General features: G+C 42.1%; 1 protein-coding gene across 2 annotated transcripts in view; it reads left to right on the top strand.

Annotated features, from left to right (window-relative positions):
• The window catches only part of FRMPD4 (FERM and PDZ domain containing 4), a 711,592-nt gene that overhangs the window by 641,248 nt on the left and 54,048 nt on the right, over nt 1-16,296 (top strand). For both annotated transcript variants that reach the window (XM_006892369.1, XM_006892368.1), the window contains one exon: nt 7,913-7,958. In XM_006892369.1, the coding sequence (XP_006892431.1) occupies nt 7,913-7,958 (46 nt within the window). The remainder of the gene's footprint in view (nt 1-7,912; nt 7,959-16,296) is intronic.

Here is a 16,296-nt window from a genome sequence, read left to right on the forward strand (position 1 = left end):
TCTATAGCAAAAAAGGATTTTAAAAAACCAGTTTCATCAAAATGTTTATTTTATTGATCATTGTATAAAAAAGATGCATTTTTACTTTAATGGATGAGTTTTCTTTAGAAAGAAAATCACAGCCTAAGCCTTCAAATTCAGTAAAATGTGAAATAGACTTTGAAGCCGAAGAACTCTGATTTCTCCCAAGTCACCACATCATCGCTCTCTGTTTGTCTGTCTCTGAGTCTCTGTCGAGGTGTGTGTGTGTGTGTGTGTGTGTAACCAAATATTTGCCTTTTCAATCATCTTCCCATGTGTAGTTCTGTGACATTTATTATGATATTGTTCAACCATCAACAACTCTTTAATTTTTTCCACCACTCTTAACAGTATGTAAGCTATGTAATTGTAAAAGTAAAATGACAATGTTCTTTACTCCTTCCTTTGAAAAATTTAAATCCGTGGGTGGCCTAGTGGCAAGAAGCTGTGCTGCAATCTCGAAGGCACGCAGTTCAAGGCCACCAGTTGCTCTGTGGGAGAAGGATGGGCAGTCTCCTCCCGTGCGATTAACTGCCTCTGAAAACCCACTGGAGGGTCAGCTATGGGTCGGTTCCAACTCTACAGTATGCAACAACATGTCTGTTAATTCACGTTGCCAGTTGAGTCTTCTGTATTTTCCTTTGTTGTGAAACTGTTTCAGTCCAAGACCCCGACTGTGCTTTCTCTTCCTTAAATTTACTAGTTCTCTCCCCCCCCCAAATCCTTGATTAATGAAAAAGTAAGGTTAATCCCATACCCAACAGTTAAAGCATAATATTCCAAGAATCAAGGTGTCCTTATTAGACACTTATTCTTTTAATGAATATTACTATATTTAGGGGGTCATTAGCTTATACACTTCTCCTTGATAAGGAAGACATGTTTCATTTCAAAAGCACATGAACATTTTGAATGTTTGAATGTCTTTTTAAAACCTTGTTGTTGTTATTATGTACCCCCAAGTCGGAACTGACCCATAGTTGACCCCCCATTGGATTTTCAGAGGCTGTAAAACACAGGAGAGGAGATTGCCCATCCTTCTCCTGCAGAGCCACTGGTGGATTCGAACCTCGTGCCTTTGTGATTGCAGTGCAGCTTCTTGCCACTAGGCTTCTGTTTTAAAAATGCAGAGGTTTCAAATTCTATATGAGAATATTGTATTTCAGTTGCTTCATAGAATGTGCTACAGGTAATGACTTAAGCAAACAATGTAATTCTGTGAGTTGACTGGTCTCATCTGGATGGTTCCACGAGGTTTTCCCATGTGGCTGCAGCTTAATGGCGGATGGAGCAGTGTAACCATCTAGAGTCCTGAACCAAGCTGGATATCCACTATGTCTTTTTTTTTTTATTCAGCTGTTCCTGCCTGTCCTGAACCAAGTTACAGAACTGGAGCGCACGGGGCTTCTTCCCCTCTCTCCACGTGGCTAGCTCAGACTTCCTCAGAGAATGGTGACCGGAGATTTCGGGACTTCCTCCATGGTGGCTGATTGCCCTTAGAGGCCTACAGTATCACTTCTGCCATATTTTTTAACAAACACATGTTGGCAGGAGCGTCCCAGATTTACGAGAATAAGACTACACAAAAGTATGGGTGTGAGGTGGTGTGGTTCATTGAAGGCCCTCTTTGGAGTCTCTATACCACAGATGAGAAAAGAGTAGTATAGTCATCCAGTGTTTCAGTGACGACCTACTTATTCTGTTTAACAGAAGTCCTCATATTCCTCTTATTTTCCTTTTTGACTACCAAACTTGGGGAGGGGGTGTTCAGCAGTAGAAATTCTCCTCAAAGATAAAGATGGTAATAGAAAAGATGTTGCCTATCGGTGTGATAGAAACCAGTCTGATGCATCTGGTCGTTTGAACTCTGTCCGTCTTCTCTGCATCTCCATTGGCTCTCATAATGGGCTTCTTTCTGCCCATTTCCTTCCCATAGCATCCCCAGAAGATGATTGAGAAAGAAGAAGGAATTCGACTTCTCGTCTTCTGCAGATGCCGGGGTAAAGGCAGAGGCCAGCAGCTGCAGGCAGAGTGTTAACACTCCGTGCAATCCGTGACAGATCACACGAGGCCATCATCTGTTGACCTATTCTGAATGCTTGGTAACTCGCTGGCCATTTCCATTCTCTCTGCATAATGGTTTCAGTACCTGTTAGGAATTGATACAGTGGATAATTATCATCTCTGTTCGGAGTATTGGAAAGGTCAAGTGGATGAAGCATTAAACTCCCATTCCGAGTGGAATCCTGGGTAACTTCTCGGAAAAGAAAGGGCAACAACTGTGTCCCCCAGCTTTGCCAGCAATTGGCTAAAGGGAAGCTCCGTTCTAACTGGGGGGCAGATTAGAAAATCTGTAGTATTCTGTTCACATTCCAGGTTAGTAGAGAGAGAGAACAGAGAAGGAAGGCACCCAGGTGGCTCATTCACACGTACCCTCGGATTGAGAGGAGGCCCATTTGGGCCTTGGAGAGATGCCTGTTAACCGGCAGTGAAGTCCATCAACATTCGCTGGCCACAAAGGTTTTAAGGGCTGGACTGGATTAGCCTGCAGTAAAGATTTTTCTACTCTTTTTGAAGAACTCAAGTGCAGGAAGAAGAAAGACTCATGTATTGGGGTATTTACCTTAGAAGTGAGAGTTCAAATGCATGTTCACTGTGCCTTATCACCTTTTTTCCCCCCATGTTGCACATCAATCTTTTGAGTAAAGTTAGAATACCATTTTACAGTTTATTAAACACACACACACACACACACACACACACACACACACACACACACTCCCAAACTGCCTCTTTCCCCCCCCCTTTTAAAATGCTAACTTTTCCGTTTCCTTACATTGGCTACTCTTGGAACCTTTGAAGTTTATTATCATCTGGTTAGGTTGTTAGGACTTGCATTTTATAAAGCAGGACTCTTGCATTTTGACAGAACATATCTTCCTATCACTTTCATTCCTAGGATTTAGTTGGTTTTGCTCACATAATCGCTGAGGAAATCACAAGCATCCTTCTTCCCTAAGCTCTTAAGTTCCTGTCAATCCCTAAACCAATCAAAGGATCCATTTAGTTGGGCTTCTAGGGAAATATACTATCACACATGCCAATATGATTATGTATTGCCAGTATTAAAACAGTCTAAGTATACCATTGGAGAGGTAACTAAAGAAAAGTTCCATACCAGGCTGCCATAAGCAGTAGGGAATGCCAGCCTTCGTTTGTGTCACTTGTCAAAGGGATTTTAATACAGGGGTCAAAACTCAGTCTTATTAGAATGTGGACCTTCTCCTCCTACAGCTACACTTGCTAGAGCAGAATTCATCCAATGACAGACAAAACAGGCTGTGACACCACAGCCTAACCTTCAGCTACTGATGTTCAGTGTCCCGAAGCAGGAACGGCATCCACTTCCTAAACCACATGCCTCCGGAAACCTTGAGAAATGTCAATAGTTGTAGAGGGGCTTCAGTCCTTTTGTTCATAGGGTCGCTATGAGTCATGCTCGACTTGATGGCAGTCAACAACAACCACCATCAAGAAAGGTTAAGAAAAGGCCTTGTCACCACAACAAGATAAAGGTAAATAATCCAGTAGACAGATGGGCACAGGATATGAACAGACACTTCACCGAAGAAGACATTCAGATGGCCAGCAAGCACATGAGGAAATGTTCAAAATCCCTAGCTCTAAAGAGATGAAAATCAAAACGACTATGAGATATCATCCCACCCCAGTCAGAATAGCAAAATTTAACGGAACAGCAAGCAGCAAATGCTGGTGAGGTTGTGGAGAAACTGGAACCCTTATTCACTGTTGGTGGGAGTGTAAAATGGTGCAGCCCCTGTGGAAGGCGGTATGGCACTTTCTCAAAAAGTTACAAATAGAAGGGGAACTCTGGTGGCCTAGTGGCAAAGAGCTGCAACTACAATCCCAGAGTCGCATGGTTCAAATCCACCAGATGCTCTGCCGGGGAAGGAGGGACAATCTCCTCCTGTACCAGTCAGATCTGATTTGATGGTACACCCACACAAAAATTAAAAAAAAAAATTCTAAAAAAAAAAAGTTGCAAATAGAGATATCATTTGACCCAGCAATTCCACTACTGGGAATATACCCCCCCCCCAAGAGACCATAACTGACATCCAAGCAAATATATGCACACCCATGTTTATTAGAGCTTTGTTCACAATAGCAAGGAGTTGGAAACAACCTAAGTGCCCATCAACAAACGAATGGATAGAGAAGCTGTGGTATATTCACACAATGGAATACTATGCTGCATTGGAAAAACAAGGAACTCATGCAATATTATTCAAAATAGGTGACCCTGGAGGACATTATGCTGAATGAAGTATCTCAGTCACAAAAGGAGAAATACTGCATGGTGCTACTGTTGTAAAACAGGACTGACATCGGGGTTGGGGGGAGACTGAGAAAGATGGGTTCAATAATGTATACTGCATTGAAACAAATGAGGGAGAAAACTGTTTAAAAGGGATATGTGATTACGTATTTTTGTCATGACAGGAGTCCAGAGTGAACGCTGCATAGTGGAGTGGACCTGGGGGAGGGTTTGTAAAACACTGAAAGAAATTTTCTTTTACTTTTCCAAGAGGGTAGTGTTCTGGGAGGGAGGGGAGAAAAGCGTAACAATGAATGAATGGAAATCCAAAGTCTCTGTAAATTTTCTTTGAAATTAATAATAATTTTTTTAAAAAGAAAAGGCTTTGCATAGAGAAAATGCAGTTGTTAGTTGCGCTCAAGCTGGCCTCAATTCATGTATGCCATAACAAAAAGTTGCCCGGTACAAGGCATCTTAATGCTCCTTCAGGTGTTAGAGTTCACTGCTGTATGTTTTGTTGTTTGCTTGTTTGTTTGTTTGGGGGGCATTAGTGCATTCTATTCTAAGGGGCTTATTTCTAGTCCTGTATTGGACAATGTTCTGTTGAGATCGAGGCTTTTTTCATTGGGTAGTTTTTCCAAGCAGATAGCCAGGCCTATCTCAGTCCTGGAACCTTTCCACCATAGCATTTGAAATACCATTGACAAAGCTTCCAGCCTCATAGCAACAAATAAGCCCCTGACGAGGCTTAATTACCCTCTGACGGTCAGGTAGTGGTTAGAGAAACTGAAAGAATATTTCATTGAAGGCAAGTGTGACAGAAGCGCTTGCTTTGTTTGGTTTCCCGCTGCAGACCAGCGCTGTGAGTCTAGGATGAAAATGATAGGGTTTTTTTTTATCAAACTTCTGCTAATCATTTCAATAGATATTGGCACTGCAATTTGAAGTTATTCTTCAACAATAGAAGAAAATCACTTGGAACTTATTATGAAATAATAATTCGCTAAATATTCTTCTAACTGGATTTTTAATGATTTCTAGCCATTTCAGGCATTCATAAAAAGAAAATAAAAGTCATCTGATTACTTAATTGTGGCAATTTCCATTTCCAATTTTAATCTTTCTTTTGAGGCCTTTTCAAAGTGACTTACTTTGGGGAGGGTTTTTTTTGTGGAGGTTTTTTTGTTTTGTTTTGTTTTGTTTTTTTCAACAACTGGGTTAGGGATTTTTAAATGTCCAGAACCTTAGGGCGTCCATTATTCTTTTCTGGCAGGTTGTAATTAAATAATTGTAGATGAGTGAAAAACATGTTCCTATTCCTGATGAGAAATAACATATTGGAATACTTTATTTCCATTCTTATCATTTTATTTATTCATTAAATGGTAAATTTGAAGTCAATCTAGGTTATGTTTCAGGCAATTTCCAAGGCATTACTGTGGATATAAAGGTTTTAAATGCCGTAATTGTAATGGACATATTTTGAAAAAGTGTTCCCATTTAAAAATTAATGAAGTAGGCTGAAAGAGACTTCTTCCAGAAATTCTTACTAGAAAAAGAGTAAAGAAAAAAAAAACATTTACTCTTGAGATACCTGTAGATTACTTGGTTTCCTAACAGATAGGCAGACCCACTCAAGGATGACCTGGCTGATTCTTGTCCCCCTGGTATTCACAGCCGTGTGTAGGCCCATCTCGTTTAGTATGGGTGAGATCTGGGATGCTTCTAGCCAGTAGAGTAAGGCAAAGATGGATCTCTTTCATGATGATCTCTTATACTGTCACTTGTCTTGTCCTCACACTCTCTCTTCTGGTGGCTTTGGTGAAGCAGCTTGTGCTGTTGAAGAGGGCCACATGGCAAGGAACTGTCAGCTAAGAGCAGCGGCCTTTAGACCAATAGCCTACAAAAGAACAGAATTCTTCCACAAACAAAGGAAGTGAGCTTAGAAGTGGATCCTTTGCCAGGTGACCTCACGGTGATGGGCATCCACACATTCACAGAGCCACTGTCCTGGAGATGGCTACCCAGCCTGCCTTCCAGTCTCCGCCCTGTGCTGCAGAGAGCATCCTCCCCCAGGTTCCCTCAGAGGCTCATGGCAGGATCTCTTTATGCTGTAAAGCCCCGCTAGAATTGCTAGGACACAGTGTTTGTGAAACTGGAGTTGACATGGTGATGTCAGATCTCTTCCTGGAACTAATACACATGTCTGGACGCCCACGAGCAGTGGATGGTTGGTGCCTCGTCTTATGCAGTGACTCATTACCTGCTTGTCATGCCCCATTGCTCAGTCTAACCGGGATGACGGTGGTCTGTCTACTCCAGTCACCACGGCTCTCTGGCATCTCTTGGCAAAAAAAAAGATGGGTGAGACCAAATGGGCCAGTGTCAGCGGTGTGTTACCCCTCCCCTTCCTCATCACCGGAAGGGTTCCCCAAGCTGATTCCTCTCCTTCCCGACCCCACTCTCCACCTGGCAGTCATACTCTTCGGTGGCTAACAGAACATGGCCCAACGCGGCCAGACAGGTGGGCCAAGTCTCAAGCACTTAGTGCCGGAAAAGCAATTTGCAGTGACTTCTTCATGAAAACAGATCCCCTCTGCCTTATGCATGCGGGCAATAAATCACAAAAGCAGGTAATTAATTATAACCCAAAGTAGAAAAAGTCGGCTCCTCAACATTGTGGCAACTGACCTTTCTCCTGCCCCTGATAAGCAAAAAGGAACGAAGGAAGAAAAATGATTATAACACGTAATATGATTTGTCCCCTAAGGGTTGGAGGCATTTTAAAAGTTTGGCTGATTTGGAGGAAATTCAATAAACGATTGCATTCTGTTGTTCTGCTTTTAGCTACAAAGCGTTCCCGGTTGGGAACTGTCTTTTCCCCACACACTCCCCGGTGCCTGTCTGAGATATTTCTTGGCCTGGGGTCCGTACACTGTCCCTGTGTGTGCTTCATACGCCACGTGGCATGGGAGGCGATGTTTGCCAGGGGCTGTTTTGGTTTAAGCAGCCTACAAGGCTATTTCTCTCTTATGGTTCTGACCCCAAGAAGGTAATCATGTTCATCACAATGATGGAATTTAAAAAAAAAAAAAAAAGACAAAACAACAACTCCCTCCCATGTACTACTGAAAACCACAGAGGAATGTTTAAGCAGCAAAGAAAAGTAGGCTAGGACAGGGAAAACAGAAGGGGTGAATCCATTTTGAGAGCAGGAGCATGTGTGAGGAGACTGATGGTTCTAAAACCGTCCACCCTCAGCAGAGTTTCATCCTGGGGGCCCGCTGTTCGACGGCACAGATAATATTGTCCAGTGTGAAACTGTATAGAAAGCTTCCAGCCAGGCTGTTCGTTAGCACTTGGGAAACACTTCATTTTCCTTCTCTGTGATCTGAAAGCCCACTTCTCAGCTGTTTGATTTACTCTGCCCCAGGAACACAAAGAACAAATCACCAAGGCATCACACGTTTTGTTTTCAAAGCAAACTGCCAGTGGTAAAGCCCAGACGCTGTGTATTTCATAAATATGTTTGTCTTTTTTTTTCTCTTCCAGAAGCTGCAAAGAATCGATACTTCTCACTGTCATTCAGCCTTACCCAGTAAGTGTTCTTTGAGTAAAACTGTCACTGCACCATCTCGGGTTCTCGTCTCTTCCCTCCATCCTCATCACCTGCTCCGGTCAAACCACCACAGTGAAGAACACACAAAACTCACTGTGCAGAGCTGACAGCGAACAGCAGATAACATTATTCCTAAGTTAGAAATTTTTACTATCTGTACCCCATGTGTGGAAAGCCATTCATTGGAGAGAAAAGCGGGAGGGGGAAAAACCCAAAAAGAAGTACCTTTTCCTCAATGTCTTGAGGGAGATCCGGCTTTGAGTCCTGTGACGTAAAACTCAGGACTCTGTGGTGGGTTTCAGCTGAAGAGCCCAAGTCCAATGGGAATACCTGATAGTCGGGGATTGGCACTTAATCGCTTTTCTCATCCCCATCTAAAGAATCTGGTAGAGAACTGGATATTTCTTTATTATGAATTAATTAACCAGGAAGCCCTGGTGGTATAAACAGTTCACCATTTGACTACTGACCACAAAGTGGCAGTTTGAACCCTCCCAGCGTCTCTGAGGGAGAAAAGACTTGGTTTCTGTAAAAGATGACAGCCGAGGGAATCCTTTGGGACCGTTCTGCTCTGTCACTTGGGGTCACTGTGAGTCAGAGGTGACTTGATGGCAACCACCACTGGCAAATAATTCTGTACTTAATACAGGTAAGTGTTCCAGGACATGTGGCCATGACATTAGGATTTCAGCAGCCTTGTCAGTAAGGCAGAGAGGGATTAAAACCGTTCTGTCTTCAGTTCTCATGATTGGTTTTTTAAAAATGACTTTATCAAGGCATGTTTAATTCTCACACCTTCAGAGCCACCCATTGGAGTGTTCAATTTTATGATCTTTATAAAATTTACTGAGGTGAGCGGCTATCACCGTAATGCAGTTTTAAAACAAAGACGTCACCATTTGCAATTAATCTCTGTTCCCACCCTGGCTCCCAGGCAGCCACTGATGTACATCTATAGATTTGCCATTGCTTGTGAGCTTCATTCATTGTCAGTGGAACTAAACAACAGTATGGGAAATTCCTTCCACTTTTTCCTAAAACAGGAAATGTCTGTCCACTGCTTGGCTTTCTTTCTTTCTCTTTCTTTTCTTTTCTTTTCTTTTCTTTCCTTCCTTTTTTTTTTTTTTTGGTGGAGATGCCAGGGATCGAACCCGGGGGCTCATACAGGTAAAGTGTCAGGCTTTCTTATGGAATGGCAGAGATTCTTCTGAAGCCTCCATTTCCTCCTTCCTTAGAGCTGGAGCCTGTTTGCATCTATTAAAACCAAAACACCCAAACCAGTTGCCATACAGCCCACCCTGACTCACAGTGACCTCTTGTGTGTCAGCTTATGCTCCGTATGGTTTTCAATGGCTGATTTTTCTGATGGAGATCATCGGGCCTCCATGTGGGTACCAACCTTCAGACTTTGTTAGTAACCAAGCATGCTCACCATTTTTCTCTCCCAGCCAAAATAGAACATGGCTAACATAAAATACTGAAGGCTAGTCTCTGACCCAACTCATCTCTCAGGATATTCTTCCTCGACAGGTTCTTCACACACACACACACACACACACACACACACACACACACACACACACACACATATATATTGAGGATTCTGTTAAGACCATAAGCAGCCAAGCAGGCCATCTAGGACATCTCTGTCTATTAAAAGCTCGGTTTAATACTGCCCGTTGCCCGTTTCTTTTAATCCCAGCTCTTTGACACAAAGACATACACACATTGGCATTTACAAATTTAAGGAGACAACAAGGTCTCAGAGACTCAAGATTCGAGCTCCAGCTCAGACCTGCTCTAGACCCCTTTTCCTCATCTGTATAAGGGAAGGATCCAGAACACCACCCCCAAGGGCCTTTCTGCTCTACCATCTCATGGCACTTCAACTCCTTCAGTGAACTTCCATAGGAATTACAGTCAGGTTGGTTTTTAAATGTGGTTTTGGTGGAAGTCATATTTTTTTCCTTATTTTTTGGTGTGTTTAGGTGAGAGAGAGAGAGCGCACTTCCGTAGAAATTAGAGATTGTTGTTGTTGTTGATTGCCGTCGAGTCGAGCACGACTCATAGCCCCTCTGTGAACAAAAGGCCTGAAGCCTTTCTATAACTATTGACATTTATAAAAATTCATAGAGTTTCCAGAGGCATGTTGTTTAGGAAGTGGATACCACTCCTGCGACCAATTAGTTTTAAAATATGTTTGGGAGGGACTAATAAGTGTTTATTTTCTTGAGTATATGTGTGTGTGTGTTATGTGAGAGTTTACATAAACAAATTCCGTTTCCGGTCAATAGTTGATGCCTACCTTGTTTTGTGCAATCGGTCACAATCCCTGCAGTGTGTCAGCACTGCCCCCATTTCCTCCCTGGGCTCCTGTCCCTTCCTGCCTTCTCATCTTTGGTTTTGAGCAAGCGGTGTCCTTTGGTGTCACCCATGGTCGGTTGTTGTGAGGAGCACATTCTTCACAGGTGTTGGTGGTTGTATTGTTGTTGTTGTTGTAGTTAAGTGCTGTCGCAACGAATGCAACCCATAGCAACCCTATAAGCAGCAGACGTGAATGTACCCTGTCTGCTCTTGTGCCATCTTTGTCATCTGTGTCAGTGGCTCTCTGAGAGTCGTCCTCTCTTTTGCTAACCCTCTGCTATTTCAAGCATGATGTGTCTAAAAGAATAACAGCAAAACCACAATTCATTGTCATCACTTTGGAACCAAGTCATAGCTGACCCCCCCCAGTGGGTTTTCAAGGCTGTAAATCACATGGCTGTAAATCACAAGGCTGTAAATCACATGTTTCTCTTCCAAAATTCCTAGTGGATTTGAAAAACCCACCTTTTTGCTGACAGCGCAACTCCTTATCATCTAGGCCACCAAACAGGTGGGGGGGGTTCATTTGGGACACCACCACGTTACTTACATAGCATATGTAGATATCATTGAGATAGCTCTCAACAAGGTACATAGATATTTGTAGCTGCATACACACATGGAGAGAGAGAAGAAACAAAAGGGTACAGGTATAGACATTAACACTGAACTTCTGAACTTGAGGGCTAAGGACAGTAGTGTGGGAACATGCAAGTAGACAAGTAGGCAAAACACAATTCATAAAGATATCTTTCTACATCCTAGTCTAGTATATGGTATCAGGCTATTTTAGATAGCTTCAGTTAACTCAGTTGTCATTCACATTTACTTCAAATCTGTCTGCATACATTTATTTCTCTGCAGTGTTCAGATTCATTTTGGTGAAATGAATATAAATATGCTAAGCAAGTGAACAAGTATAAATTCCTAGTGGAACTTCCAGATTCCGTGGTCCTTCCTGAGTTCTCTGTGTCACCAAGACCCTATTGGAGATATGACAGTAGAATCTCCCCACCCCCATCCCTATGGTATTGACCCCATCCAATAATCTTAGGGGAAGAGAAAGAGTTTTACATTTAAGTTAAAAGTTGGTTTGTGATTTTGCTTGTTTTTCTTGCCATTTGAGTCTGTGTGGCTTGTTCTTCATCTGAACACTCATTAATCTCGGTGAATCCTGGAAGTTCATTTTAACCGATAATCTAGACTGTTACAAGCACTCACATGGCCACTGCTCTGGTGTCGTACTGAAAGTCATCATTTAGTCACAACAGTTCAGTGCAAGGGGTGTGTATTCTTGTCGCCAATAGCTGCCCCTTGGTCCTCAGAGTCATTCTGTCTCTGCTTAATCGTCGTGGATGAATTTTTATCTTTGACTCTCCTTTGACCAGCCTGCCTTCCGGGATTGCCTTCCTCCTTGACTCTACTTGCATCACCTACTCAGTCCAGACACATTCTGGAAACCACTCCAAAGTTTCTCAAGCGCAACAATGTCTTTCTTGTTCCTTTTCATTAACCTTTTATTGTCATTTTAGTGAAAATTTAGAGAGTACTTTGGTTTTCATTCAATGGTTCATACACATTATGTTTCATGACATGGCTCACACTGCCTTGATTAAGACCACTCTCTTTCCGCTTCTTCCCTTGTGTTTCCCATCTCCATGCATCCTTCTGCCCTATCTCTTCCAGTCTTGAGCAAATCCCACTCTTTTGATGTGTGTGTGTGTGTGGGGGTGTGTGTGTGTTAGGTGCCATTGAGTTGAATACGACTCATAGTGACCCTATGAACAACAGATCTGAACCTTGTCCTACCCTGCACCATCTTCACTTTCTGACACACTTGAGCCCATTGCAGCGTTCACTGTGTCAGTTCATCTGATTGAGGGTTTTTCTCTTTCACCATCCCTCCACTTTTCCAAGCATGTCCCTCTACAGGGAATAGGCTCTCCTAGAAACTTGCTCAGAGTATGACACAAAGCTCTATCATGTTTGCCTCCATGGAGCATGCTGGCTGCATTTTCTCCAAGACATATTTGTGCTTTTGGCTATCCATGGGATTTTCCGTGTTCTTGTCCAATGCCACACCTCAAAGCCATTAAATCTTCTTCTGTCCAGTTCTCAGATGCATAGCAAGTGACCAGAAAGACCATGGATTGAATCAGATGTACATTAGTCCCAAACTGACATCATGACTCCTCAATCATTTGCAGAGGTCCCTAACTGTAGACTTTCTCCTGATCCGCTGGCACCAAGGGTGTTGATTGTGGATCCAACTAAGATGAAGTTGTCGACAGTTTCGGTCTTTTCCCCGCCCATCATGATGTTCCCTATTGTTCCAGAGGTAGGAATTTTTGTTTTCTTGATATTGAGGTTAAAGCCATATTGAAGGTTGTATTCTTTGAGCTTCTGCAGCAAGTGCCTCAGGTCCTCCTCAGTTTCAGCAAGCAAGGTTGTGTCATCTGCATAACGCAGGTTATTGATGAGTCTTCCTCCAATCTTTATGCCTTATTCTTCAGAGAGTCTGGTTTCTCAAATAATTTGCCCAGCATACAGACTGACTAGGTATGGAGAGAGGATAAAAACCTGACTTACACCTTTCTTATTTTTAACCCACGTAATGTTCTCTTGCTCTTTTTTGCACAACAGCCTCTTGGTCTAGACAGAGGTTTTGCAGAAGCACAATTAAGTGCTCTGGGATTCCCATTCTTCTCAACATTAGCCATAATTTGTTATGATCCACAAAGTCAGTGCCTTTGCATAGTCTATAAAGCATAAATAGACATTCTTCTTGTATTCTTTACTTTCAACCAGTGATATCCCTGGTGCCATGACCTGCTTGAACTTCTGGCAGTTTCCTATCTATGTACTGTTCTAGCCGTTTTCAGTGATCTTCAGCAATTATTTTGCTTGCATGTGATAATAATGATATTGTTGAATAATTTCCACATTCTCTTGGATCACCTTTCTTGGGAACGGGAACAAATATGAATCTCTTTCAATTAGCCGGCCAGACAGCTGGCTTCCAAATTTCCTGGCATAGACTACTGAGCTCATCCAGAGCTGCATCTGTCATTTGGAACCTTTCATTCAGTATCCCATCAGTTCCTCGGGTCTTATAATTTGACAGTGTCTTCAGTGCAGTTTCATCTTCTTTCATTATTGTTGCCTCTCTTTCATATGGCATTTCCTGAAATTTTTCAGTGTCAGTAATTATTTTGGATACAGTGACTCTGTGTAATCCTGCCATCTTCTTTTGTTACATACTAGGTCATTCAATATATTGCTCATAGCCTCCTTCATTACTGCGACTTGAAGCTTAAATTTGTTTTTCAGTTCTCTCAGCGTGAAAAATAAAAAGTGAGTTCTTACCTTTTTATTCAGCAGTTCCAGCTCTCTGCACGTTCTGTTATACAACTTTGCTTTGTCTTCTTGAACTGCCCTTTGAAATCTCTGTTAAACTTCTATTTGAGCATCTTTTCCCTTTGTTTTAACTTCTCAACACTCTAGCGCAATTTTTTCAAATTAATTTTAATGAAGGTTTACAGAGAATTTGAATTTCCATTCATTGTTGCACGTTTTCCTCCCTACCCACCCCTCCACACCCCCGTTCGCTTTTCTCTTTGAAAAGGAAAAAAAATTATTTCATTGTTATACAATTCCCCCCAGTCCACTCCACTATGCAGCTTTCATTCTTGACACTTGTCATGACAATAATACCTAATCATATATTCCTTTTAAACAGTTCTCTCCCTCATCTGTTTCAATGCAGTGTACATTATTTATCCCCTCTTTTCATAGTTTCCTCCCCTCCAGTACAATTTTAGAGTCTCTCCTGACATCCAGGTTAGTTTTTTTTTTCTTTTTCTTCTGCATCGGAGAGTTGGACAGTGAATAGGGATGTTAGAAAGAGAATTGATGCCTTTGAGTTGTGGTGCTGGAGAAAGAAGAGTGTTGAATATACCGTGGACTGCTAGGAGAACAAACAGATTTGTCCCGGAGAAGGTGAAGCCAGAATGTTCCCTGGAGTCAAGGATTCTGAAGCTTCGTCTGACATACTTTGGGCATGCTGCAAATTATGTTTGGCAGAGTGGAGGGACAGCGCAGGAGAGGAAGACCTTCAATGAGATGGATCGATTCTCTGACTGGAGTGGTGGGAATAAATGTGTTTGAGACAGCAAGATTGGCACAGGATAGAACAGTGTTTAGGGCTCTTGTACATAGCATCGCTATGAGTCGCAAACGACTCGATGGCACATAATAACAACAACTTCTCTATTTAAAATGACCTTTTGTTCTCCTCATGGATAATATCCTTGATGTTTTCCCATAGCTCATCTACTCCTCGATCATTGGTGTTTAGTGTTTCAAACATATTCTTAGGATGGTTTTTTAAAGCCAGGTAAGATAGAGTCAAGATCATATTTTGGTTCTTGTGGAATTGTTTTAATTTTATTCAGCCTCAATTTGAACTTATGTGTAATAATTGATGATCTTTTCCACAATCTGTTCCTGGACTAGATTTAACTGCTGATATTGAACTTCTCCAATGATTCCGTCCACAAATGTAGGCAGTCTGATTCCTGTGCAGTCAGCCAGGGGAGGTCTATGTGTAAAGTTGCCATTTGTGGTTATTTTAAAAAGGTGTTTGTGATAATAAATCATTAAACGTACAAAATTCAATCATTCTATTTCCAGCCTCATTTCTGTCACCAAGTCCATACTTTCCAACTACCATTCCTTTTTCATTGTTTCCAACCTTTGCATTTTGGTCAACAGTTATCATTAATGCATATTGATTGCATATTTGGTCAATTTTGGACTTCAAGATTTGGTGAAAGTTTTCAACTTCTTCCTCTTTGACTTTACATTGTATGCATATGGACAATATCCTATCACTCACAACATTGTACTTCATGAAATTAACATTTTAACTATGAATGCAACACCGTTCTTCTTCTGTTTTTTTTATTCCCAGCATAGTATTCCATGTGATTCTCTGATTCAGAGTGGCCCAAGCTGATCCATCTCATCTCTTTCTCAATGGATAGATAGACAGACCAACAGACAGATAGATGATAGAAAATTTGTTCTTCCATGGTGTTAATGATCCCTTTATAGGTCTGTCTATCTGTTTTTTGACTGATAATTGTGAGTCCAAATCCAGGCTACGAACTATGGCTCCACCAGTCTCATTCCATGGGCTTTCTTATGATTTTTCGTTTTGTCTCACTTTTGTTTTAAGAAAAAAAAATTGTGTATGTGTACCGTCAAATCGGACCTAACTGGTACAGGAGGAGATTGTCTCTCCTCCAGCAGAGCATTTGGTGGATTCGAACAGCACGCCTCTGGCATTGCGGTGCAGTTTCTTGCCACTAGGCCACCAGAGCTCCCTTAGTTCCACATTTTTATCACACTCAGTCAGAGACCTTCTCCTGTGACCCCTTTTAGAGTGGTCGGCACTGATACCAAGCACCATCTAGCTCTTCTGGTCTCAGGTTCATGGTTCCCTGAAGGTAATGTGTTCCAAGTACTTTGGAATATTAGTCTTTGATTTTCTTCACTCTTCCTTTCTACAAATGAGGAGAGAACAGTACCCACTCCTTATAGGACCACTCATGAGTTTTTGTGGTCTGTGGTTTGTGCATGTGTTTTTCCTTTACCTTCACCTAACTTACGTATTTACTCCTACTCACAAGCTTTTAGGACTCCAGTTGCTCCTCGCCAGAGTGGGATGTAGATTATTGTCTCTGTGGACAATGCTGTGTCAACTTACCTTGATGAGCACCCCGGGTCCAGTGACTCATTCGTCAGTGTGTTTGATTGTGGCATAGAACTCTCATCCTTTTGTAGCTTATTTTCTCTGCTCCATACACTGCTCTGTGTATGCCATACATAGGTCGTTGTTCGGTGCTGCCGAGTCGGCACGGACTTGGAGCACCCCCATAGTGCCTCCTCA

Source organism: Elephantulus edwardii, unplaced genomic scaffold (genome assembly GCF_000299155.1).
Source record: "Elephantulus edwardii isolate Elephantulus edwardi_28Jun2011 unplaced genomic scaffold, EleEdw1.0 scaffold00115, whole genome shotgun sequence".
NCBI classification, from domain to species: Eukaryota; Metazoa; Chordata; class Mammalia; order Macroscelidea; family Macroscelididae; genus Elephantulus; species Elephantulus edwardii.